We start from the raw sequence: 25,797 nt of genomic DNA, 5'->3' as shown, positions 1-25,797 counted from the left end.
TCCTGCACACCCCCTACTGGGGATGTGCCCACAACCAAGGTACATGCCCTTGGCTGGAATCGAACCTGGGACCCTTGAGTCTGCAGGCCGACGCTCTATCCACCGAGCCAAACCGGTTAGGGCTAAATAAGCTATTTTTTAAAATAAAAGTAATGGTTTTATTATGGTCAGGCAGAAAGAACACAAGCCTAGGTGTCCAAAGGCCTGGATTCTATAATTTTTTTTCATTTACAGGCCGTTTGATCTTGGGCAAATCACTTGCTGTCTCTTAACCTGTATTCTTCCATGTAAACTGAGGATAACTTCTGTCTAGCCTTAATTCACAGGGCTATCAGGACATGTGAAATGTGTGTGAAATGGCTCTTCATTTTATTTTATTTATTCATTTCTTTCTTTCTTTCTTTCTTTTTTTCAAGTACCAATCAGCAGCCATTTAATGACGGCAGGTAGGTCTGACGCTAAAAAGAGGTTGTGTCCAGCAGAACCCAATTCCATAGGAATCCAGGTCCCAGGGCTGAGAGGCAGCAGGTGTTGAGGACACGCTCATTGCTGGGGGCCGGTCTGCAGGACCCACTGGAGGCTGTGGTGGCTGCGCAGACCCCGAATCGCATTGTCGTAGACGGTGTTCACGCGGGTGCAGAGGGGCTGCTGCTGCAGCTCCGTCACCCGGCACACCACCAGCAGCTTCAGCACCGCCCAGGATCGGGTGTGCTTCCGGGATGGCTGCTGACGGGACCGAGAGCCAGACTTGGATTTCGATGCCTGATTCGTTTCCTTCTTGGGTTTCTTCTCGGGCTCCCGTTTGGATGCTTTGAGGGCATCGTACTCCTTCCTCCGGCGCTCCTTCTCTTCCGCCCTCTCCCGCTTGCGCACCTCCCGCTCCTGAGCCTCCTTGGCTCGCTGCTTGGCCTCCCGCTTCTTCTCCACCTCGCGTTCTGCTTCCTGCCGCCGCTGCCTCTCCCGCTCCTGATCCGCCTGCACGACCTTCATGTGCTGCAAAACCTTGTTGGCACACTGCTTACACTGCTTCTCATCCAGGCAGTCCCCTGCCACTTTGGCCAGGGCAGGATCCAGGGGGTTACCCTTCAGGTCCAGCCGCTTCAGGCTCTTGAGCTGAGCAAAGCCGACGGCAGGGTGACCAGTCTGTTTTTGAGGAGAGCCAGGTGCTGGAGGTTGAACCGGCGGCCGAAGTCGGCTGGCAGTTGCTGCAGTTTGTTCTTACTCAGGTCCGGCTTCGCCAGGTGTGTGAGGCCACGGAAATCCGACGGGAGAGTAGTCAGTTTATTGCAGGACAGACCCAGTATGGTGGCCTTTGGAAGGGCAGCCAGCTCCTTGACCGGGACCTCATTCAGGTCGCTGAGGCTCAGGTCCAGCTCGTTGCCGTCCCGCTTGTCGCGGAGATTCCCGCCCTTGCCACCGGCCTTGGTCATGGTGACGCCGGCTGAGCGGCCGGTCTCTCGGGCTGCGACCGGCAGGAGATGCTCCAGAAGCCGCCCTTGGGCTCAGTGGTCTCGCACCCAACCCACAAGGCCTGCGTCCGCCGCCGCCGGTGCAAAACCCCCGCCGCCCGTCTGCCCGCCGGCCGCTCTCTGATCCCCGCGCCCCGCTCCCCTATTTATTTCTTTATTAAAAAATATTTTGTTTACTGATTTCAGAGAGGAGGAAGAGGGAGAGAGAGAGAGAAACATCAATGATGAGAGAGACTCATGGATCTGCTGCCTCCTGAATGCTCCACACTGGTGATGGAGCCCACAACCTGGGCATATACCTTGACCGGGAATCGAACCGAACCATGACCTCCTGGTTCACAGGTCAACGCTCAATCACTGAGCCATGCCGGCTGGGCTGAAATGGCTCTTTAAATTGTATACCACTGTAAGGCATTATTGGGAAGTAAAAGATGTGATCTCTTTCCTCAAAGAATAACAAACACTTGAGGGCCACTGCCCTCAGCTGGTCTGTACACCAGTGGGAGACCCACAGACTCACAGCTATGAAGATGGAGATGGCCTGGGTTCATAAGGCCTCACTATGAGGGCCCAATGGCCCAATGGTTATGGAGTCACTGCAGTGCTACAAAGTCCCAGCAGGGGCAGCCTAGTCTCAGTTCCAGACAAGGGTTTGTGTATGGCCATCCAAGCCAATCTGTTTTTAAAAATGTTAATCAGCTTAACATTTATAAAAACAGATTGGCCATCCAAACCAATGTTTACGTGAATGTTTCCAGATTTTATGTATTTTTATTTGCCATTGTATCATAATACATAAAGTAATTGCTAACTCAAGAATTCAAACCAGAACAGCAATGTGAGAAGTAAAAGAAATGAAAGCTAGTCTTTACCTCCTTAAGGCTCTCTCTCTCTTTTTTTAAATATATATTTTATTGATTTTTTACAGAGAGGAAGGGAGAGGGAAAGAGAGTTAGAAACATCGATCAGCTGCCTCCTGCACACCCCCTACTGGGGATGTGCCTCTAACCAAGGTATATGCCTTTGGCCAGAATCAAACCTGGAACCCTTCAGTCCCCAGACCGACACTCTATCCAGTGAGCCAAACCGGCTAGAGCTCCTTAAGGCTCTTTGGCAGTAGATCTTAGCAGAAAGTTTTTTCTAGATTTCTTTTTAATCAACATTTGGACTTTTGATGATTACATCCATATTCATCCATACTGGGTTTATATTTCATCCACGCAAATTAGATGTGCACATGTAATGAAAGCAATAGCACTGCACTAGTTTTAACCAATTAACAAGAACTCATCATCCTTTTACTCTAAACATAGCCCAAGGTCACAGGAAATCAAGTCCCAGGCCCCCAGAACTAACTCTCTGCAGAGTTTGCATGAAAGTGCCCAGGGCTTCTATTTAGCTCCAACTATCATGATAATAGCTACCATTTATTAAGCCATTACTATGTGCCAGATGCTTCATTTACAAACTGCTACTCTTCATAGCACATTATCAGAGGTCATAACCATCCTCATTTTTCAAAGAATTTCTGCCCCCGGTCACACAGCTGATATAGAAGGAGTTTCCAGCTAGGCCTTCTGTCTGCCAAGCTCATGGTAACTCACTATAACACTCAGCTGTTCTAGTCCCGGGAGCTTTGGCTTGGAGACTCTCTGAAGTCCAGGCCAAGGCCACGGGCAGCATGTGGAGAGGAGGCGCCCTTTCCCACAGCTCCCGGCTCTATCCTGCAGGGGCTGCCCTAGAGCTTTTTCACCCTGACACTCAGAGGATTCCTGGCACCAACTCCCAGAAGGAAATCTAAGTGAACGAGGGCAGGGCTGGGATAACAAAATGAATCCAAGGAATGAAATAAGTAAGGGGCAGAGGCCTGAATTTTCAGTCTCTTGCGGGACCTTGATGGAAACTCCGTTTATAAGCAGTGTGGGCTCTTCCTGAATCCAGGAAAAAGGACAGCGGAGGTCTGTCTCTATAGCGGCAGGGCCTGTGCACCCAGCCAAGGCTTTCTGTGGCTACTGGGAAGGGGGTGTTGAAAATCTTGGACAGGACTAATCTTTTCACTTCATGTTGCCCTACACCTTAAATATATATATATATATATATATATATATATATATATATATATATATATATATATATATATATATATTGATTTCAGAGAGGAAGGGAGAGGAGAGGGAGAGAGAGAGAAACATCAATGATAAGAATCATTGATTGGCTGCCTCCTGCATGCCCCCTCCTGGGATCGAGCCTGCAACCCGGGCATGTGCCTTTGATCGGAATCGAACCCAGGACCTTTCAGTCTGCAGGCTGACACTCTATCCACTGAGCCAAACCAGCGAGTGCACCCTGCACCTTTTAAGAATGAACATTTATCTATATTACATATGGTAGGCAGTGAAGCTGTTCTCCGAAGTTTTTGAGTTTTTGTTGTCCTTATTTTATTTTATCTTTCTCTCGCACTTTTTAAAAAAATCTTTATTATTGAGAGTATTATAAGATGTCTCCCCCCCCCCGCCCCCATAATCCCCCCTCCACCTGGTTCCTGCCCTGCCCCAGGCCTTCACCACCCTTTTGTTGGTGTCCATAGGTAAGCTCTTTGGTTAATCTCTCCCTCCTCCCCCTTCCCTCTGAGATTTGTCAGTCTGTTCCATGTTTCCATACCTCTCATTCTATTTTACTCACCAGCTCATTTTTCATTAGAGTTCCTGTTCATTTATTTTGATTTTTAGGTTCAATTGTTGATAGATATGTATATATATACCATTTTACTCTTATTTCTTCTTCTTCTTCTTCTTCTTCTTCTTCTTCTTCTTCTTCTTCTTCTTCTTCTTCTTCTTCTTCTTCCTCCTCCTCCTCCTCCTCCTCCTCCTCGTCCTCCTCCTCCTCCTCCTTTTCCTCCTCCCCCCTCCCTTGTAGGTAACTGATTGCTTTTCTCTTGCTGCTTTTAATATTCTCTCTTTGTCTTTAACCCTTGGCATTTTAATTATGGTGTGTCTTGGTGTGGGCCTCTTTGGGTTCCTCTTATTTGGGACTCTCTGCACTTCCTGCACTTGTAAGTCTATTTCTTTCACCAGGAAGGGGAAGTTTTCTGTCATTATTTCTTCAAATAGGTTTTCAATATCTTGCTCTCTCTCTTCTCCTTCTGGCACCCCCATGTAGTAAATGTTGGTAAACTTGAAGTTGTCCCAGAGGCTCCTTACACTATCTTCATATTTTTGGATTCTTTTTTCTTTTTGCTCTTCTGATTGGGTGGTTTTGCTTCCTCATATTCCAAATCGTTGATTTGATTCTTGGAATCCTCTCCTCTACTGTTGAATCCCTGTAAGTTATTCTTTATTTCAGTCAGTATATGCTTAATTTTTGACTGATCTTTTTTTGTCTTTGACATTCTTAAAAGTCCCACTAAGTCCCTTGAAGCTCTCTTTGAGTCCCTTGAAGCTCTCAAGAAGTTTCTTGAGTAACCTTATAACCATTGTTTTGAACTCTGTATCCAGTAGTTTGCTAGTTTCCATTTCTTTCATTTGTGACGTTTCTTTATCTCCACATTTTGTCTGCTTTCCTGTGTTTATTTCTATGTATTAGGTAGAGCTGCAACGCCTCCTGAAATTGGTAGAATAGTCTTGTGTAATTGGTGTCCTGTAGGGCCCAGTGGCTCAGCCTCCCCAGCACCTGAGCTGGGCACTCTAGGTGTGCCCCTGTGTGCACAATCTTGTTGTAATTGAGCCTTGATTGCTGTTGGCGTCACTGCGAGGAACTGATCTCCAGGCCAATTGGCTGTGAGGACCAGCTGAGACTACAGTGGATGTACTGCTGTGCAGGAGACACCCTATGGAGCAGGCCTTGCTTCAGTGGGGCTTTGGTGCTCACTGAGTCTTCCCCTTGAGTGTGTTGCTTGTGGATGTGTAGAGTTATAATCTGGCATGATATGTAGACCAGTTGCTTCCTCATTGTGATTCTTCTTCATGAAGACTAGTTCCCCTTGACAGCCTCAATCTCTGTGTCCAGCTGTAGCCAAGTGATATCGATGTCATCAGTACCTTTTGGAGCCCATTGATGTCACTCTCTACAGACTGTCGCATGGCCAGCTCCATCTCATACTTGAGTCTGAGGTCTTCAGCAGCAAGACAGGCATTGTCAATCTGCAGAATAATGCAGGCATTGTCTGCAGAACTTGCAAAGATCTGAGCCCTCAGGTCCTAGATCAAGCATGTCAAACTCAAAGGCTAACACGGGCCAAGAAACAAGGCATGCGGCCCACGGGTCAAGAGTTTGACATGCTTTTCCTAGATGGTCTTGAAATAATGCTTCCAGCCTCTGACCTGGGGCCCCTTCTTCTCTAGGTTTCCTGCATTTTGCTCTTCAGTCCCGATTATCAGCCTCCAGGCTTCTCACCCTCTCCAGATAGAACTTAGATGGTCATTCAGGCATTGCATAGTCTCCTCTCTCTGGATGCCCCCTGTATGCCCTCTGGACCCCTGAACCACCAATTGCCCCAGATGCTGGTGGAGTGGGACAGAGATCTGGGAGCCTGAGCTTGCATAGACACTGGCCATGCTGCTGGCTAGCCAGGCCTAGTGGCTGGGCGACTGCATGGAGCCCAGAGTCCAATAGTTGGTGGAGAAGCTGGCATGGGTACTGAAACTCATGTTGTTGGGGAGGAAGGTGAGAAGCCACGTCTCAGGTTTGGGCCACTGGAGTAAATGAATGGTTTAAGGAGCAGTTTGTGCAGAAAAAAAGGATTTTGGAGACAGATAGATTACAATTAAATATTAGCTCTGCCGCTTACTATATGTGTTATTTTAAACAAATTTTGAAATTCTTTTTCTAACACTTATTAGAATGGCAAACAAACAAACAGACCATACCAAAAACAGAGCAACTAGAACTAGGCATGCAAAATGGTATGGATACTTTGGGAAACAGATTAGCTGTTTCTTATAAAATGAAACATGCACTTATTATATGTCCCATCAATCTCACTATTTACCCAAGAGAAATGCAAACTTATGTTTACACAAAAGCCTGTATGTGAATGACTATAAAGGCTTTCTTTGTAACTGCCCCAAACTGGAAATACCCCAAGTATCCTTCAACTGGTGAGTGGATAAGCAACCCGAGATGCAGCCATACAGTGGAATACCACGGTACTTGACAATGAAAAAGGAGCTGCTGATAAAGGCAACAATGAAGATGAATCTTCAATGCACCATTCTAAGTGAAAGAAGTCAGACTTGAAAGTCTACATATTATTTGATTCCGCTTATAGGTCACTTTGGAAAAGGCAAAGGTATAGGAAGACAGATTAGGGTGGGTGAGGGACAAGTGACTACAAAGGAGTAGCACGAGGTAACAGGAACTGTTTGATATCTTGATTGTGATGGTGGTTACAGGACTCTGTACATTGTCAAAACTCAAAACTGTATATTGAAGTGCATTTTACTATATGTCAATAAATTTGTCTTGCAGGGGAGAGCGTGAACACAGTCCCTCCCAACCACAAATTATGCAGTCAGGTTTCCCACATTGAGGACATGGTAGGGGCCAGCACATCTGGAGTGCAATAGACAAGCCTCGCCTTGGGAAAACCACCTTCATGATCATGGTATCTCCCTGCCAGGTAAGTACGTAAACACAAATTTTAAAGTAAATTAAAGCCAGACATGAAAGGCCACATATTGTATCATCTCATTTATAAGAAAAGCCCAGATTAGGCAAATATATAGAGACAGAAAGTGGATTAGTGGCTGCCAGGAGCTGGAGGGAGGGAAGAATGGGAGCGACTGCTAACGGGTGTGGGGTTTCTTTGTAGGGCGATGAAAATGTCTTGGAATTAGTGGTGATGGTTGTATAACCTTGTGATTATTACAAATCATTGAACTGTGCCCTAGCTGGTTTGGCTCAGTGGATAGAGCATTGGCCTGTAGACTGAAGGCTCCCAGGTTCGATTCCGGCTAAAAGCACATGCCCAGATTGTGGGCTCCATCCCCAGTGTGGGGCGTGCAGGAGGCAGCCAGTCAATGATTCTCTCTCATCATTGATGTTTCTATCTCTCTCTCCCTTTCCCTTCCCCTCTAAAATCAATAAAAATATATGTTAAGAAATCATTGAACTGTACACTTTTAAATGGCAAATTTTGTGATATGTGAATTATATCTCAATTTTTTTAAAATATATTTTATTGATTTTTCAGAGAGGAAGGGAGAGAGATAGAAAGAGTTAGAAACATCGATGAGAGAGAAACATCGATCAGCTGCCTCCTGCACATCCCCCACCGGGGATGTGCCCGCAACCCAGGTACATGCCCTTGACCGGAATCGAACCCGGGACCTCTCAGTCCGCAGGCTGACGCTCTATCCACTGAGCCAAACCGGTTTTGGCATATATCTCAATTTTTTGAAGTAATTTTAAGATAACCTTTCTCAGCCAATTTTCCCACGAGATGCCTGGGGTCATCAGGCCCACCTCTGTACCTTGGAGCGGGTAGAACTGTTGCCTTCCCACCTCACCCTAAGGTTGCTCTTTCTGGTACTTTGGTGCTTAGTCCTCCCAGTGGCTCCGGGCCAAGCTGCAGACGCACCTAAGGGAGAGGAAAGCAGTGCTGTGGATACAGCGCCAACCTGCAGGTAACCAGGTGGGGCTGGAGGCCTGCGCAGGGCCCTGGGGACCAGCCAAGAGGAGCAGGGTGGGGAGGGAATGCTCCCAGAAGTGCCCTGGGATGGATTGGGCAAGGAGGAGGCAATGCCTGGAGGCAGAGGGAGGCTTGTGGGAGTGAGTGGGCCTGGAACTACCACTCCTGTGACTGCCCTCCCCCGCAACATCCAGGCTTTCTCCTCAAGGTGGAGGCCCTGTTCACCTCTCTCCTTCCTGCCCTTGGTCCTGCTTGCCCATTCGAACCTGAGGCAGGAGAAGACAGGGGCTTAGGCAGGCAGGGAGGGAGGGTGGGGCTCTTTCAAACTGGAGAACCCACATGGCACCCCGGGGACTGAAAAGTAGCCACAGCAGCCACTCCCCAGGCCAGGCAATGCAGTGACCAGGGTGGGAGTCTGGCCTGGTGGTCTGGGCCCACACTGGCAGCACCAGCACCCTGCATCCCCCTGCTTTCAGCACCAGCACCCTGCATCCCCCTGGGCAAGAGGCAAGGGTGGCTTGGGGTGAAGGCCAGGGCTTGCTGTGGCCATGACAATGTCAGGGCCTCCCAGGCCAGAGAAAAGTGAGGTTTGCACTTCGCTTACATTTTTCTTAGGAGGCCAGGCTAGGAAATAGTTGGAAATAAAAGCAATGGTGGGCAGGCAGACTACCCTCAAAGACAGGCTCTTGTGCCACCTGTGCCCCTTAGGGTGAGGGGAAGTGCATCTCAGTGCAGAGGATGCTGTGGTCATGGGTGCAAGGAGGTGCAATAGTCTTGGCGTAGGTCTTTCCTGGATGGGTGACCCCCACCTGTGGTTCCACTCCACCTGCACCAACTCTTCATGACCCAGCCTCACCCTCACTGGAGATGCAAAAGCCCTGGAGGCCAGGGCTGGGACAAGGAGGGGTGAGGGGGAAGAGGCCTGGGGCTGGTCCTCAGGTATTATTGGTTCCTCCCACTGACCCCCATGGCTTGGACATGGGTGGCTGGCAGGGGTGGGAATGAGACCAGAGTTGGGGCTCCTCCTCCTGCAGGACCTCTGATCTCTCATCTTCGCGGCTGTTCTCTCTCACCTGACCTCACCCACTCCCCAAGGGCACAGGTGGAGGAGCCCTTGCCTCCGAGGAGCCTTTGGGCAGCACCAGGCGATCCTCTTGGTGCTTTTCCCCAATCCCAGGACCCGCAGCATCTCCTCTGGCCTAAAACCCCGCCTCACTCCTTCTTTCTCCTGCCCTTCATGCTCCTGCCCTTCATGCTCCTTTCCAGCCTTCTCTGACCCAGCTCCTGGCTGCTGCTCCAGGGCCCTTCTTCCCTAAATGTAGATTGCAGAGAGACTCCAGCCAGGAAGTGAGCTTGTGTGCTAGTCCCTGGGGCCTGGCTCCTCCCTCCTCAGACGCACACCAGCCTTTGCCCTCCTGGTACCTTCGCCCTGTGAGGGGGGAACTCCTGGTTGTCCCCTTTGCTCCCCCGGGTGACATTTTCTCCACATGTCACCTGCTCTGGCTCCACTGTCCCACCTGTCCCCCATGCCCCTGTGCTGCGGCTTTTTGCTCACGGTGACGGTGTCCTTGCCGCCAGAGCTGTTTATATTGTCCAGGGACTTCTCTTCCCCAGCTAGTCTGTTGACTGATGCTCCATATCTACTGTGTGTTTGTGCTCTTGAGAACATGATTCCTTTTTCTACCAGTTTCTCTCTCCATTTCTTGCTTGAGAAGTATGTGTGTGCATGTTTAGGCCTCTGTAGGGTGTCTTTTCAAAGAGACAGAGCAGGCCCGCTGGATTCAGGGCAGAAGGAAGCTTTTGTGTTGGTGATGCCCTGAGGTTCCATTTGGCTCCTGGTGGCAGATAACAGGGCAAGGTGGGGCCGTGGCTCAGGTGAGGTTCATGACGGTGGGGAAAGCCCAGGGCCCAGGCAAGAGGAGGACAGGCTCCCAGCCCCGTCTCAGGGACCCCCTGAAGCTCCTCTCTCAAGCTTTCTGAGCTTTGGCTTCCTCACGTGTCACATGGAGATACCACACATGCTTTCCTGACCCAACCTGCAGGCTGTGGAGTGGAGATAATGCTCTACCTAGGATGGTCTGTTCACTGCCCCGGAAACGTCCTGGCTCACTCACTGGACCTCAGCACTGCTGCTCATGCTACATTCCCTCCTTGGAATGTCCCCTCCAGGCCCCTCCCTTCCTAAATCCCAACTCCTTCAAAGACCCCGCCTATTCTTTCTCCTCTGTGAAACCTTCCCTGATTATCCCTGCTGACAGCTGTCGGTCTCTTCTCGAAGCTTCTGTAACTCTGAGTTAGCCTTACCCAGTCCCATGTGATTGCTTTATCTCAGGGGTTCTTCACCGCAGCACTACTGACCTTTTGAGCTGGATAAGTCTTTTTTTTTTTTTTAATATATTTTATTGGTTTTTTACAGAGAGGAAGGGAGAAGGATAGAGAGTTAAAAACATCAATGAGAGAGAAACATCATTCAGCTGCCTCCTGCACGCCCCCTACCGGGGATGTGCCTGCAAACCAAGGTACATGCCATTGACCGGAATTGAACCCAGGATCCCTCAGTCCGCAGGCCGACACTCTATCCACTGAGCCAAACCAGTTAGAGCGAGCTGGATAAGTCTTTTTGTGAGTGGTTATCCTGTGAATTTTTGGAGTCAGCAGCATTCCTGGCATCTACCCACTAGATGTCAGCAGTACCCCCCAGTTATAATGACCAAAAATGCCTTTAGGTGTTGCTACAAAATCTTCCCAGTTGAGAACCATTACCTTCTTTACTATTTAGCTTCTTTATTTTTAGGATATGTTTTTATTGATTTTAGAGAGAGAGAGAAAGGGAGAGGGAGAGAGAAAGATCAATTGGCTATCTCTCCCAAGCACCCTGACCAGGGATTGAGCCAGAAACCTGGGCATATGCCCTGACCGGGAAGCAAACTGATAACCTTTAGGTGCACGGGACAACATTCAACCAACTGAGCCACATCAGCCAGGGCTAGCTTTTATTTTTTATTTTTTATTTTTTTAAAATATATTTTATTGATTTTTTACAGAGAGGAAGGGAGAGGGATAGAGAATTAGAAACATCGATGAGAGAGAAGCATCAATCAGCTGCCTCCTGCACACCCCCCACTGGGGATGTGTCCCCAACCAAGACACATGCCCTAGACCAGAATCAAACCCGGGACCCCTGAGTCCGCAGGCCGACGCTCTAGCCCAGGGGTGGGCAAACTTTTTGACTCGCGGGCCACAGTGGGTTCTTAAACTGGACCGGAGGGCCGGAACAAAAGCATGGATGGAGTGTTTGTGTGAACTAATATAAATTCAAAGTAAACATCTACACTAATAAAAGAGAAAAATGGTAATTGGCGTACGACGATACCCTTTTCATTGGCTAATCAGGGCTATATGCAAAATAACTGCCAACTAAGATTGGCAGTTAACTGCCAACAAGATGGCGGTTAATTTGCATATGTAGGCACAATGCAGGGAGGCGAAAGGGAAAGCAGGAAGAAGCCCCCTGCCACTGACAGTGATCGGAAACCCAGGGGGGAGCTAAGAGCCGGGGGGCAGGGCAAAGGCGGCCCTGGGGCAAAGGCCGCCTTTGCCCTGCCCCCCAGCCATGATCGGAGAATCAGGCGCCTTTTCAGCCCTGGCCAGTGATAGCAGGAAGTAGGGGTGGAGCCAGCGATGGGAGCTGGGCACGGTTGAAGCTGGCAGTCCCGGGAGCTAGGGGTCCCTTGCCTGGGCCTAAAGCGGAGCCCACGATCACAGGGCCGCTGCAGCTGCGGGTCCCCGCTGCCCGAGCCGGATGCCTCAGCCAGAGGCGTTAGGCCTGGGCAGGGGCGGAGCCTGCAACCGCGGGGAGCTGGGGGTCCCCTGCCCAGGCCTGACACCTCTGCCGGAGGCCTCAGGCCTGGTCAAGGGGCCGATCCAGTGATTGGTGATCAGAGGGTGATGAGGGTCAACTCCTCTGGCTGAGGCATCAGGCCTGGGCGGGGGGCTGAGCCGGGGATTGGGGGGATATGATGGTCCCCTTGCTCAGGCCTGAAGCCTGGGTCAGAGGCGTCAGGCTTGGGAGGGGGGTGGAGCAAGTGATCAGAGGGAGATGGGGGTCCCCTGCCCAGGCATGATTCCTGGGCCAGAGGCCTCAGGCCTGGGCGGGGGTCAGAGCCAGTGATCGGGGGGAGATGGGGGTCCCCTGTCCAAGCCTGACACCTCTGGCGGAGGCGTCAGGCCTGGGCAAGGGGCCGATCAGGCGATCGGAGGGTGATGGGGGTCTACGCCTCTGGCCGAGGCATCAGGCCTGGGCAAGGGGCAGAGCCAGCAATCAGAGGGGTCTGGGGGTCCCCTGCCCAGTTCTGATGCCTGGGCCAGAGGCATCAGGCCTGGGCTGGGGGCAGAACCAGTGATGGGGGGAAATGAGGGTCCCCTGCCCAGGCCTGACACCTCTGTCAGAGGCGTCAGGCCTGGGAAAGGGGCCGATCCTGCGATTGGAGGGTGATGGGGGTCAACGCCTGAGGGCTCCCAGTATGTGAGAGGGGGCAGGCTGGGCTGAGGGACACTCCCCCCACCCCCCACACCCAGTGCACGAATTTCGTGCACCGGGCCCCTAGTCATTACATAAAAGGGTACGGTCTTTTTTTTAGTTTTAGTTTTATTCATTTCAAACGGGCCGGATCTGGCCCACAGGCCGTAGTTTGCCCACGGCTGCTCTAGCCACTGAGCAAAACAGGTCAGGGCAGAGCTAGCTTTTAATATTTCATTTTCTGCCTGAGCAGTGTGGCTCAGTGGTTGAGCATCTACCTATGATGGTTCAGATTATTTTGTAATTCAGATTTTGATCTGAATAAGTGCCGGAAGCTGGTCCATCCTTGCTGCTTGACACAGTCGCTACAGGGAAGAAACATCTGCACAGCATCTGTTTCAAGGGACCTGGCATATATGGCATACTGTTCTTAATATGCTTGCTCACCTTCTTGGCGCTATGTGTTTTAACCAAGGTCACCTCTCTGAGAAAGGTTGTTTCCCCAGGTAGGGATTTTTTCCCTGAAGTTAGGGAGGGAATAAAACCCCTTAACTAAATGCCAGGCGGGTAGTTAGTCACTTTAACTACCAACAATCACCCTTAAGCTACATAATCTTTACTCCCTGGAATGGAGATAAGAAACACCCTAACCTTTGGAATAGAGATTGACAGGATTAAAATCAACTGGTATAAATACAGATGTAACAAGACAATAAAAGAAAGAACTTGGCTGGAGATCCTGGCTAGAGATCCTGGCTAGGCTGCTGATCAACTGAACGCTGTCTCCGTGTCATTCCTTCTTCACCGACTCTGTCCACACCTTTGGGGATCCCTGGACCTGCTGAAGTTGGACCCCAACATCTGGTGCCCAAACAGGGACCTGTAGGTAAGCCCTCCCGCACTCGGGACAGATAGGACTGCACTGTAGGGTGCTTCAGACCCCCCTATAGAGGATAAGTAGGGTAAGAGGGTGGATAGTACAGAACTTAGATTGATAAGATGGGTCATACTGAGTCTAAAGAAAAAAGACTCTGTATTGATCTTTTAACACATATGCTTGCTAGCAGAGGAGTTAAGGTTACTCCCAGTCAGACAGAATGTTTTATACAAAAAGTATGTCCATGGCTTCCTGAGGAAGGAACTGTTAATTTAGAAACTTGGACTAAGGTAGGAGAGCAATTAAAGAATTATTACAGCTACCATGGATCTGAGAAGGTCCCGGCAGATACCCTTTCCCTCTGGAATTCAATTCGTGACACCTTGGCACCAGAGGCAGAAACGGTTGAACTTTCTCAAACTTTAAATAGTTCCTCGTCTCCACCTAGAGAGGACACATCATTATTGTCTCCAGCTCAATCTAAGAGCAATTTAGCTATGCCTACTGATCGGAAGGAGAATAAATATCATAAACATGACCCTTGGTCCTTTCAAGTCAGTAGAGAGGAGAGAGGCCCTCCCATTCAAAACAGGCTCCCCAAATTAGAAAGGAAGCCTAAACCAGGTCCTCTGGCTGCTATGAGCTCCATGTCTAAGTTTCAAAGGGCGATAAGAGAAGCTGAAGCTAATGGAGATCTTGAATTCTCACTCTGCTTCCCAGTTGCATATGAGAATGAGTTTGGTGAGGATGAAAACCCCACCTGGGAGTCTATACCTTACAAAATACTTAAAGAATTAAAATTTGCCTGCTCTGAATATGGACCTCTAGCTCCTTACACACAAACCTTGGTAGAAATCCTAGCCAGTAAATGGATGACTCCTTATGATTGGTCACAGGTTTGTAAAGCCTGTCTCTCAGGAGGCGATTACTTATTATGGAAAACTGAATATGATGATCTTGCTAAGAGAGCTGTAGCCACTAGCAAAAATTCCAGGGGAGGAATAACCCTAGACATGATATTAGGAGAAAGTGATTTTATCACGGCTCAGGAGCAAATGTATATGCCCAAAGAGGCACTTATTAAAGTAAACAGTTGTGCAGTAAATGCCTGGAAATCCCTACCTTGTACAGTAGGAAAAACAACCATCCTTACAGAGGTTAAACAGAAGGTCGAGGAACCGTATCAGGATTTCCTTTCTTGCCTCATGCAGGCAGTCAAGAGAGTAATCAATAACGAAGAGGCAGCCGACATCCTAATTAAACAACTGGCTTTTGAAAATGCTAGTAATACCTGTCAGGCTTTATTAAGGCCGATTCGCAGAACGGGAACTATAAATGATTTTATAAAACAGTGTGCTGATGTAAGTCCAGCATTTATACAGGGTGTAGCTATAGCTGCAGCTCTCAAAAGGGAGACATACCCTCAATATGTACAGGCTATAGGACAAGCCAGCAATAATACAGGTAATAAAAGAAATATGTACTGCTACTCTTGTGGCTTATCTGGGCACTTTAGCAGAGAATGCCCAAATAAAAATAATAATACTCAGGCCAGATGGCAAGCTCATCGACAGCCTGGAAATACAACAGGAAATAATATTAACCCTCCAAAAACTGTTTGTCCCCGATGTCAGAAAGGATTTCATTGGGCAAAGGAATGTAGATCAAAATACCACAAAAATGGTCGGCCTTTAAATTCTACAAACCGCTCTCAAGGAGGCTCTATCCCATCACCTCAATTGGGAAACTTGAGAGGGGGCCAGCCCCAGGCCCCTGCAATAATAGGGGCATCTATACCTTACAAAATACTTAAAGAATTAAAATTGGCCCGCTCTGAATATGGACCTCTAGCTCCTTACACACAAACCTTGGTAGAAGCCCTAGCCAGTAAATGGATGACTCCTTATGATTGGTCACAGGTTTGTAAAGCCTGTCTCTCAGGAGGCGATTACTTATTATGGGAAACTGAATATGATGCAAATTTCAATCAGTCAAATTTGCAAATTTCAATCAGTCAATGACCTCTTCAGGGCAACCCCAGGCAGTGCAGGATTGGACCTCCATTCAACCACCCACGCAATACTAACCCCAGAATCGCCAGTAGCAGCCGTTCCTACAGGAGTGTCCGGGCCACTGCCTGAGGGAACTGTAGGTTTAATATTAGGACGGAGCTCCACCTCATTACAGGGGATCTTAGTCATCCCAGGAGTTGTTGATGCAGACTACACAGGAGAAATACAGATTTACTTTCCCCACCCACCACAACTATACAGATTCAGCCCAACCAGAGAATTGCCCAATTAATCCTGTTACCAATACATAAAATAGGGACAGCTGTTACCCAGGAAGCCAGAGGGGCCGGAGGCTTTGGATCTAGTGATGCAGCATTTTGGATACAAGAAATCCATGCTGCTAGACTTACAAAAATTTTACAAATTCAGGGAAAACCAATTGAAGGTCTATTGGATACAGGAGCAGATGTTTCCTGCATAGCAGGGAAAGATTGGCCCTCTTCATGGCCCACGAACACCACCTCCACTTCCCTAGTAGGAATGGGCAAGGCATATAATGTAAAAAAGAGTTCTCAGATTCTAACTTGGGCTGATGAAGATCAACATTCAGGAACATTCTGTCCCTATGTAATTACAACTATCCCCTTTACATTATGGGGAAGAGATATCTTTTTTTTTTTTAATATTTTATTGATTTTTTACAGAGAGGAAAGGAGAGAGACAGAGAGTTAGAAACATCAATGAGAGAGAAACATCGATCAGCTGCCTCCTGCACATCTCCCACTGGGGATGTGCCCGCAACCCAGGCACATGCCCCCGACTGGAATCGAACCTGGGACCCTTCAGTCCGCAGGCCGACACTCCATCCACTGAGCCAAACCGGTTTTGGTGGGAAGAGATATCTTGTCTCAAATGGCAGTTCTATTATATAGCCCCAGCGGTGTTTGATTTACTCCTGTTACAAAATATTACAAGAAAATGAGTTTAAATATTCCTCTCCTCATCATGTTCTATATTTGTAATATACTAAATGTAGATTCTGAGGGAAATTCCCCGATGTACAGACATTGGAACCCTGATCTAACTAAAACTAAAGCCCTCATCAAATGGAGAGACTTGCTTACAGGAGCCTGGAAGGGACCTGATGTACTTTTAACCTGGGGGAGAGGATATGCTTGAGTATTTCCACAGGACGCAGACTCACCTGTGTGGATTCCAGACCATCTAGTCCGACCTTATGTCTCACCGCCCTCTGTCTCCGCCTCACCCTGGCACACCTGACCAGTGCCCGTCTGCAGCAGATGTGCAGCCCTGAGCTGGAACAACCTGTCCATTGGGAGGATCACATGTGCCTCCTTTTTGTCTGTCCATATGTCCCAGCTTTGCCCCACATCTCCTTTCCTTTTTTTTTTTTTTTTAATCTGACTACTTGTTTGCTGGTTCTTTGGCCTTTCTCCTTCTCTCCTGAACACAGCCTTTTCTAAAATCTCTCTACCCTACTGTTCCAGGAAGGGCACCTCCCTTTTCTGGGGGTGTCTGGTATATGCCCCATACGTAGAGTTGTCTTGTGCCAAGAGCCTGACATCCTGGGCTGAGAAAGCCCTGTCTCGGGACTCTCCTTTGTCCTGTATTGGCCCCTCTTGCCCTTGTGTCATGAGGGACCCCCTTCTCACAGTCCATTTGCCCACAGCTGTTGCCTGAGCTCTCTGTTCATGCTGAGGTCATGGTGGCTGGTACCATGGATCTGTCTCTTGCCCAATGGCATGAGCTGGGCCCTCCCTGGAGAAGAAACCTGGGTTCCCCAAGATATGTGATCAATGCCGGGGCCCTGCCAGCAGGCAAGGGGAGCCCAAGGCAGTCGCTGGGCGTGGAGGCCACAGGGGCATAGGCTACCAAGGAGACAGAACTGAACCTCACATCACCCTGTTTGGCCCTGGAGGATGCTGGTTAGCCAGAGACGGGTAAGAGTCCTCAGGGAAGGAACAACCTAAGACAGGCACAGTCGCAGAGGGGCCATCAGGAGACAACTTGGGGGTCAACAGAGGTGGGGCACAGACCCTCACCCCCCCAACTTTGCAGAGGCCTGAACCCTCACCCCTTCTGAGGGAGGTTTCCTGTCCCCATGGCTGTTTCGCTTCCCACGCCCAGCTCAGATCGGGACCCAGGTAAAGACAGAGACTGGCTGACAGCAGCTGCCCTCTCACCGCAACAGGACTTGTTTCCCATTTCTACCTTGGACCACAGGGAAAGGGGCAGCTGAAGGAAAGGGCTGTGTCAGGATGCTGCCTTCTTCCCTTTCTTCTCCCTCTTTTTTCTAAACATTTCCATGCCTTGTAGTTCTTTTGCTTTCTCTTCTTTTTCTCTCTACTACCCTCCATTTCCGCCTCATCTTCCTCTCTGGTATCATCCATATCGGCCGACCCAGAGGGCACAGCTAACTCCTCCCCGGACACGAACACCACCATCAAGCACGGCCCTGATGGACCCTTTGATGCAGCCCTTCAACTCGCTGATGCTTCAGGAAGCCCGTCGCCAATGACATCGCCCGCTAGCCAGATCAACAAGGACAACCAAACCCCCGACTTGAGGACAGCTGAAATCTCTTGACTGAAGAGGCCAGCAACCTTCTACAGGAACAAGGCTCCTTGTGCACTCCATCCACTATGTTTATAGCTGTGCTCGCTATCATTGCTTGTCAGTCTTCTTCCGAGTCTTAAACAACCCAATCTGAGAGGTGGCTGCTGATTTACACGCGCTATCATTTAAAAAATAAGAAAGGGGGAATTTGCTGGAAGCCGGTCCATCCTTGCTGCTTGACACAGTCGCTACAGGGAAGAAATATCTGCACAGGGACCTGGCATATATGGCATACTGTTCTTAATATGTTTGCTCACCTTCTTGGCGCTACATGTTTTAACCAAGGTCACCTCTCTGAGAAAGGTTGTTTCCCCAGGTAGGGATTTTTCCCTGAAGTTAGGGAGGAAATAAAACCCCTTAACTAAATGCCAGGCGGGTAGTTAGTCACTTTAACTACCAACAATTACCCTTAAGCTACATAATCTTTACTCCCTGGAATGGAGATAAGAAACACCCTAACCTTTGGAATAGAGATTGACAGGATTAAAATCAACCGGTATAAATACAGATGTAACAAGACAATAAAAGACAGAACTTGGCTGGAGATCCTGGCTAGAGATCCTGGCTAGGCTGCTGATCAACTGAACGCTGTCTCCGTGTCATTCCTTCTTCACCGACTCCGTCCACACCTTTGGGAACCTCTGGACCTGCTGGGGCTGGACCCCAACAAATAAGTATCACTGGAAATATGTGGAGGTTAGCTTGGAAAATTTTTTGTTGCAGGTTCCATTTATTGTAACAAAATGTCTGCAGTAGATATAGCAAAGTTTCTTGCTAACAATCAATTGTTTCTAAGATTTGATTTGTGGAGAGAACGGACTGACCATTTAGGAGTAAATATGAATATCTCTACCCCATAAAAGTGTAACATAGGCCTAAAGTTAGCTATAATAATAACTTCAACTGGTATTTTTGTAACATTTGAAAAGCATGTATTGATGTATTCATCAGATATTTATGGAGCACATGACATTAATAACAGTGTGCCAGGCACATTAGGGCATACAAAAGAATCTAACCATAAAAAGGAAATACATTTTATTGATTTCAGAGAGGAAGGAAGAGGGAGAGAAACATCAATGATGAGAGAGAATTATTAATAAGCTGCCTTCTGCAAGCCCCCCACTAGGGATCGAGCCTGCAACCTGGGCATGTGCCCTGACCAGGAATTGAACCATGACCTCCTGGTTCATGGCCAGGTGGTTTCCATACATTTTTGCACCTGAATTCCCAAAGTCTAGACTAACTTCCACCCCTCAATTTTATTTTTAAGAAATGTTTTATTTATTGATTTTTTTTTTTTTTTTTTTTTTTTTTTTGGAGAGAGAGAAACATCAATTTGTTGTTTCACTTGTTTATGCATTCATTGGTTGCTTCTTGTATGTGCCCTGACCGGAGATCGAACCCACAACCTTGACATATGGAGATAAAGTCCTAACCACTTGAGCTATCCGGCCAGCGCTACCACTCAATTTTATAGCCCCCATATTTATTGCATCCTAATCCTATACATGTATTGATTCACATACTTTGTTTCAAGCTAGGAAGGACTTTCCACAAGATCTAATCCAATACTCTTATTTCTCAGACCATGAAATAGGCCCAGTGAGGATACCTAGGTCTTTTATGTGCAAAAACTGAAACAGTCCATTGCCCTGCCTGCTTTAGGAAGATTAGTTTTGCTTTAGTTCTGGCTTCTTCAAATAGTTCCTTTAGACCCGTTTCTCCATCTCAGCACCATTGACATTTGGGACTGGATAACTCTTTATTGTGAAGGGCTGTCCTATGCACTGTAGGATATTTAGTGGCGTTTCTGGACTCTACCCACTACATACCAGTAATATGCCCCCCCCCCTTAGTCATGACCATAAGAAATGTCTCCAGACACTGCCAAATGTCCACGTGAGAACCACTGCTCTAGACGTTACTATAGGTAAGATCCCTTCATATGAAATGAAGCCCTCGGGTTATCCCATCAAAATGTGATTGTTTTAATGAATAGTTTGCTAGCAAATCTCATTTGTAGTCAACAAGCTCCAGAGAAAAGACAGAGCCACTCTATAGTGAGCACCAGGTCCAACCAGGACTCAGGCCCACTCATTATGTGCCATTTATTTATCATATTCTGTCTACTTCCAGGGGCCTGACTCACTTCTTTCTCAGAACAACTGCCCCACTTTGTGTGTTTCCCATGAGTCTGGGCTGTATGGAGGGTGCCCATCTGAGCCCTCCCCACATCGTCTTCTTCTTTTTTTAAAAAAAATATTTTTATTGATTTCAGAGAGAAAGGGAGAAGGAGAGAGAGAAACATCAATGATGAGAGAGAATCATTGATTGGTTGCCTCCTGCACACCCCCTACTGGGGACCAAGCCCACACCCGGCATGTGCCCTTGACCGGAATCGAATCCAGTACCGACCCTTCAGTTCACAGGCCAACACTCTATCCACTGAGCCAAACCAGCTAGGGCCCCGCATTGTCTTCTGAGTGCATTTTTCTTTCTGCCCCAGTGGACTTTAAGGCCCATGACAGCAAAACAATAACCATCTTGTTCACCATTAAACTCCCAGCATCTAGGTGGCGCGTGGGAGGTATCCAACAAACATTTGTTGAATGAATATGTAATAGAAATTATAATACATTAGCTGTGAGTCAAAGGTGCAGAATTTAGCTACAGCTCACATAGTTTACAATAATCATTACTTCTGTTTATAAGGAGCCTACCACGAGGCAGGAACTTTGTGTTATCTTGCTAATAGCAAAGCAACCTTATGAGATAGCTATTATTTTTTTTAAAATATATTTTATTGATTTTTTTACAGAGAGGAAGGGAGAGAGATAGAGAGTTAGAAACATCGATGAGAGAGAAACATCGATCAGCTGCCTCCTGCACATCTCCTACTGGGGATATGCCCGCAACCCAGGTACATGCCCTTGACCGGAATCGAACCTGGGACCTTTCAGTCCGCAGGCCGACGCTCTATCCACTGAGCCAAACCGGTTTCGGCAGCTATTTTTTTTTTTTTTTTTGAAGGTGAGAATTTCATCTTTATTATGCTTCCTCAAGAGATGCGTCGCACCGTGCTCCTTAATGATCTACAGTATCATACAGACTGTCATCCAGGCAAGTTAAAGAATTACAACTCAGGCCTCGCAATTCAATAAGCAAGGCCAAAAAGTAAAAATGTATAGTTTCAACAATATGGCAGAACTACCCACCTAGCTGTAAGATAACTGGTATTATATAAATACAATGTAAAAACCCTTAAAAATGCAAACAAAATTATATTCACAAATATATATATAACAGCTGTAATGCCCATCAAAAAACTTTGTAGAAGCAGCATGTTTTCAAAACTACGCCTTTTTAAAACTATTTAAAATAGATATACAAATGTTAAATATAAGAATAATAGTCCAGTGGGCAACATTTTCAAAGTAAAGTGATAAAATGCGTGGCCTACATGAACCCGATGGCTCTAGTTTTATACTTTTCAGGTGTTCCCCTGCCATTCTGAGCCCCTACACGCCTCCTTCTGATGGTTCTCGTCTATTGAAGTCAAGCATCTAAAAAAATGGAACCTCCGATTTCTACCTCAGGGGAGATTTGAAGGAAAGAATCTGAAATGTTGGGTGGTGCCTTAGGAAGGGATGGAACCTTAAAAAAACACCTGGTTCCTATTGTCCTTCTAAGCCCCAGGGACTAGAAGTGGCCCCGGGAAATGTGATAACTATCCGGCTCCTTCTAGAACATTCTGGGTTCTGCGAGACAATCTGCGCCGGAGGTCCTCCTCCCCTTCCTCGTGTCTGTCATTAGCGTCTGCATGGACTCCCTGCTGAAAACTGGAGTCCCCCCTGGGCTCAGCGATCTGAGGCTCGGGCGGTCCCGCCCCCACACCCAGAGCTGGGGGTGGAAAGCCTGGATCTGCTCATACTCTTCCCGCGTGACCCTGGCCCTCCGGCCCATGGAGCGGAAGAACTGGAACAGCAGTTTGTGGAACAAGGGGCGCCCGGAGCACCTCCTCCCGTAGATGAAGGACAGGATGGCCTGCTTCGGGGCGTGGTTGTCCTCCTCCATGTCGCTGGCCAGGTAGAGGGCCAGGAAGAAGTGGACGCGCTGGTACTGCCAGGAGAAGAGGCCAGCGCGGCCCAAGTACGCCACCACCATGGCCAGGAGGTACTGATGCGGGGGGACACAACAGAATCCTCACCCTTGTCGGAGACCCTCAGGTCGCTGTCCCAGGCCAGGAACCGCTGGATGACGGGGTCCTCGAGCAGCCTGGTGAAGGCCTCGTGGTGCTGGGGTAGCTCTGGAGACACGCGCTGCCTCTTCAGCTTCATCCTGAGCCCACGCAGCCTCACCACCACCCAGGTGCCCCTCGTCCCCGGGGCGGCCTCCTCCTCCTCCGTGGACCGCTCCCTCCTCCCCTTCCGGCCGGACGCTGGGGCCGCGGGCAGGACCCCTCCACCCAGGGCGCTTCTCTCCTTGGATCTCATCTCCTCACCCCTTCCTTCGGCCAGGCCTCCCTTTCATGGGGATATTCTTGTGCCCCACTCCCGGCTGCTCCTCCAACCCCTGGCTTTCTGGGTCTCCGCGTTGGGTGACGCACCAGATAGCTATTATTAACCCCATTTGAAAGATGAGGAAACTGAAGCTCAGAGAGAGTTCATGACCCAGATTTGGATCTAGGCTCATGTAATTGCCAGTCCTAGTCCTCTCTGATAGGTTCTAGACCTCCCTTATTTAGTCTGAAACCTGTGTGTTGGTTCTTTCTGTGTATAGAATGAGTGGTTCATGAATAGGGACCAGAAAAATGACCATCATTGTGTACAATTTAGATCTGTCCACCTCTACCTCTTTGAGATAACGGCAGGGATGTGGAAGTAATCTTTTTAAAAAATATATATATTTTATTGAATTTTTACAGAGAGGAAGGGAGAGGGATAGAGAGTTAGAAACACTGATCAGCTGCCTCCTGCATGCCCCCTACTGGGGGTGTGCCCACAACCCAGGTACATGCCCTTGACTGGAATAGAATCTGGGGCCCTTCAGTTCGCAGGCTGAAGCTCTATCCACTGAGACAAACCCGTTAAGGCGGAAGTAATCTTGTTACACAAAATCGTCTTAGTCCATTCGGGCTGCTGTCACAAAAATACCAACATTAAACAGCATTTACTTCTCACACTTCTGGAGGCTAGGATGTCCAGATCAAGGCACTGGCAGATTCAGTGTCTGGTTTTGGCTCAGTCTTGGTTCATATATGCTGTCCTTGTATGACATTAGGGGCAAGGGAGCTCTCTGAGGTCTCTTTTATAAGGGCACTCATCCCATTCATGAGGTCTCCATTCTCATGACCTAAGCACTTCCCAAAGGTCCCACCTCCAAATACCAGCACACTGCGAATTAGGTTTAACATAGAAATTGTGAGGGAACACAAACATTCCCTTTAATAGCAACTATCTTGTCTAGAGTGACAAGATTTCACATGAGGCCCATGGTCAGAGAAACTGTTTTAATCCTGAATCTGGAGAGTGGGTGCATACATATATAGGAAAAGGTACCAGGCAGGATAAACGTTAAGATCTTGCCATTGGCCCTGGCCAGGTAGCTCAGTTGGATAGAGTGAGCGTCATCTCGATATGCCAAGATGTGCCCGTACATCAGGGCACATACAAGAATTGAACTATGAATGCATGAAGAAGTGGAACAACAAATCTCTCTTCCCTCCTCTCTCTAAAAATCAATTTTAAAAACTTATCATTATATAAATTAATTTCCTTAGTTTTTTGAATATTAAATTTTTTTATTTCCTCTCATCAATTTCCTTTGTGAAATAGTTGCTGACCCATAACTCTGCTTTTTAAAAGAATATTAAATCTTTATTGTTGACAGTATTGCATAAGCTCCCCCATTGATCCCTTCTATGCCCCTGTCCCCTGCCCCAGCCTTCACCATCCTATTGTCTGTGCCCATGGGTTATGCACATATGCATACAAGTTTTCTGGCTGATCTCTTCTCACACACCACTGCCTTCCCTCTGAGATTCCACAGTCTGTTCCAGGCTTCTATGTCTCTGGATCTATTTTGTTCTGATTGCTTAAAAAAATGTATATATATAAATTGATTTCAGAGAGGAAAGGAGAGGGAGAGAGAGATAGAAACATCAATGATGAGAGAAAATCATTGATCGGCTGCCTCCCGCATGCCCCATACTGGGGATCAAGCCCACAACCGGGGCATGTGCCCTGACAGGGAATAGAACCGTAACCTCCTGGTTCATAGGTCAGTGTTCAACCACTGAGCCACGCTGGCCCAGCTGCTTTGTTTTTAAATCCTCACCTGAGGTTATTCCCCCCTTTTCCATTGATTTTCAGACAGAGTGGAAGGGAGGGAGGAGGGGGAGAGAGAGAGAAAAAAAAACAAAAACATCCACATGGGAGAGACACATTGATTGGTTTGCCTCCCACACGTGCCCTGACTGGTGTTGGGTATCAAACCCGGTACGTGCCCCTGACCAGGAATCACCAGGAATCGAACCCTCGACCTTCAGTTTGAGGGCCAAAGCTCTAATCACTGAGCAAAACTGGCCAGGACAACTCTACTTCTTTGAAATGCACCCAATGTCAGTATTTTTCTTTTTTATCCTCACCTGAGGATATTTTTCCATTGATTTTTAGAGAAAGTGGAAGAGAGAGGGAAAGACAGAAATAGCAATGTGAGAAAAACAACATGGATTGGTTGCCTCCTGCATGTGCCCTGACCAGGGCCTGGGCCAGGGAGGACCCTGCAACCAAAGTTCCCGCCCTTGACCGGAATCGAACCTGGGACCCTTGGGTCCACAGGCCAACGCTCTATCCATTGGCCCACTGTCACTATGTTTGTTTGTTTTATTGTGTTTTTGTTAATCCTCTCCTGAGGATATTTTTCCATTGACTTTTTTTATAGAGTGGAAGGGAGGGATCTAGGAAGGGAGTGGGGGAGAGAGAGATATCAATGTGAGAGAGACATTCATTGGCTGCCTCCCGAACTCGTGGATCCAGCCTGCAACCCAGGTACCTGCCCTTGTAGGAATCAAACCTGGGACCCTTCAGTGTGCGGGCCAATGCTCTAGTCACTGAGCCACACTGGCCAGGGCAGATTGTCAGTTTTTAAAAAGTATATGGTATGAATGATACCAGAAAGGGGACCTGGCCCTGAATGGGTCTGCCTAGGGCTAGCTGGTAGTGTGTGGGTTCTTGACTTCATGCAGGAAAATTCTCAAAACATGAGTCCAGATTCATTCTAGAGGCATTTATTAAAGCTGGGGACAGAGAGACAAGAAAGGGCTGGGAAAATGAACCTGGTCTGCTTTGGCTCACTAAGAACTCCAAGAAAAGGGCTCTGGGGATAGTTCCAGGGGTTTGCCCATTACTGTTAGGGGATGAACTACCATTGTCCGTTGCTGTCCTGATTGCAAGCCTCCTGAGATCCCTTAGAGTTTAAGAGATTCGTGCCTGTCGGGAAGGAGGAGGAAGCGCGGGCATGCACCCGGGAGGGAGAGCAGGAGCTGGACCTTTGATTTTTTTTGTTTTTTCTTTCTGGACCTTTGTTTTGAGGGGTTATAAAGGCTGGGCCTTTAAGGAAGGTCTTAGGGGGGATCTCAATGGAATATTCAT

At 48.1% G+C, this 25,797-nt stretch overlaps 1 protein-coding gene, 1 non-coding gene and 1 pseudogene across 2 annotated transcripts; all 3 read right to left on the bottom strand.

The window, feature by feature from the left end:
• Positions 1 to 426: 426 nt before the first annotated feature.
• LOC132242730 (leucine-rich repeat-containing protein 59-like) lies at positions 427 to 1,605 on the bottom strand (annotated as a pseudogene).
• A 5,327-nt stretch (positions 1,606 to 6,932) lies between these two features.
• LOC132211666 (U1 spliceosomal RNA) lies at positions 6,933 to 7,094 on the bottom strand. Its single transcript, XR_009447551.1, has one exon. It is a non-coding gene; the product is annotated as a U1 spliceosomal RNA (small nuclear RNA).
• A 14,792-nt stretch (positions 7,095 to 21,886) lies between these two features.
• LOC132211334 (speedy protein E4-like) lies at positions 21,887 to 22,638 on the bottom strand. The gene is made up of 2 exons (XM_059656056.1): positions 22,356 to 22,638; positions 21,887 to 22,323 (listed from the first exon to the last, which is right to left on the bottom strand). The coding sequence occupies exons 1-2, from the start codon at positions 22,636 to 22,638 to the stop codon at positions 21,887 to 21,889; spliced, it is 720 nt and encodes a 239-aa protein (XP_059512039.1).
• Positions 22,639 to 25,797: the final 3,159 nt, after the last annotated feature.

The sequence above is a fragment of the Myotis daubentonii genome, chromosome 10, assembly GCF_963259705.1.
Source record: "Myotis daubentonii chromosome 10, mMyoDau2.1, whole genome shotgun sequence".
NCBI lineage: Eukaryota > Metazoa > Chordata > Mammalia > Chiroptera > Vespertilionidae > Myotis > Myotis daubentonii.
The sequence above is the reverse complement of the archived record's forward strand: the minus strand, read 5'-3'. Positions and strand labels throughout refer to the sequence as shown.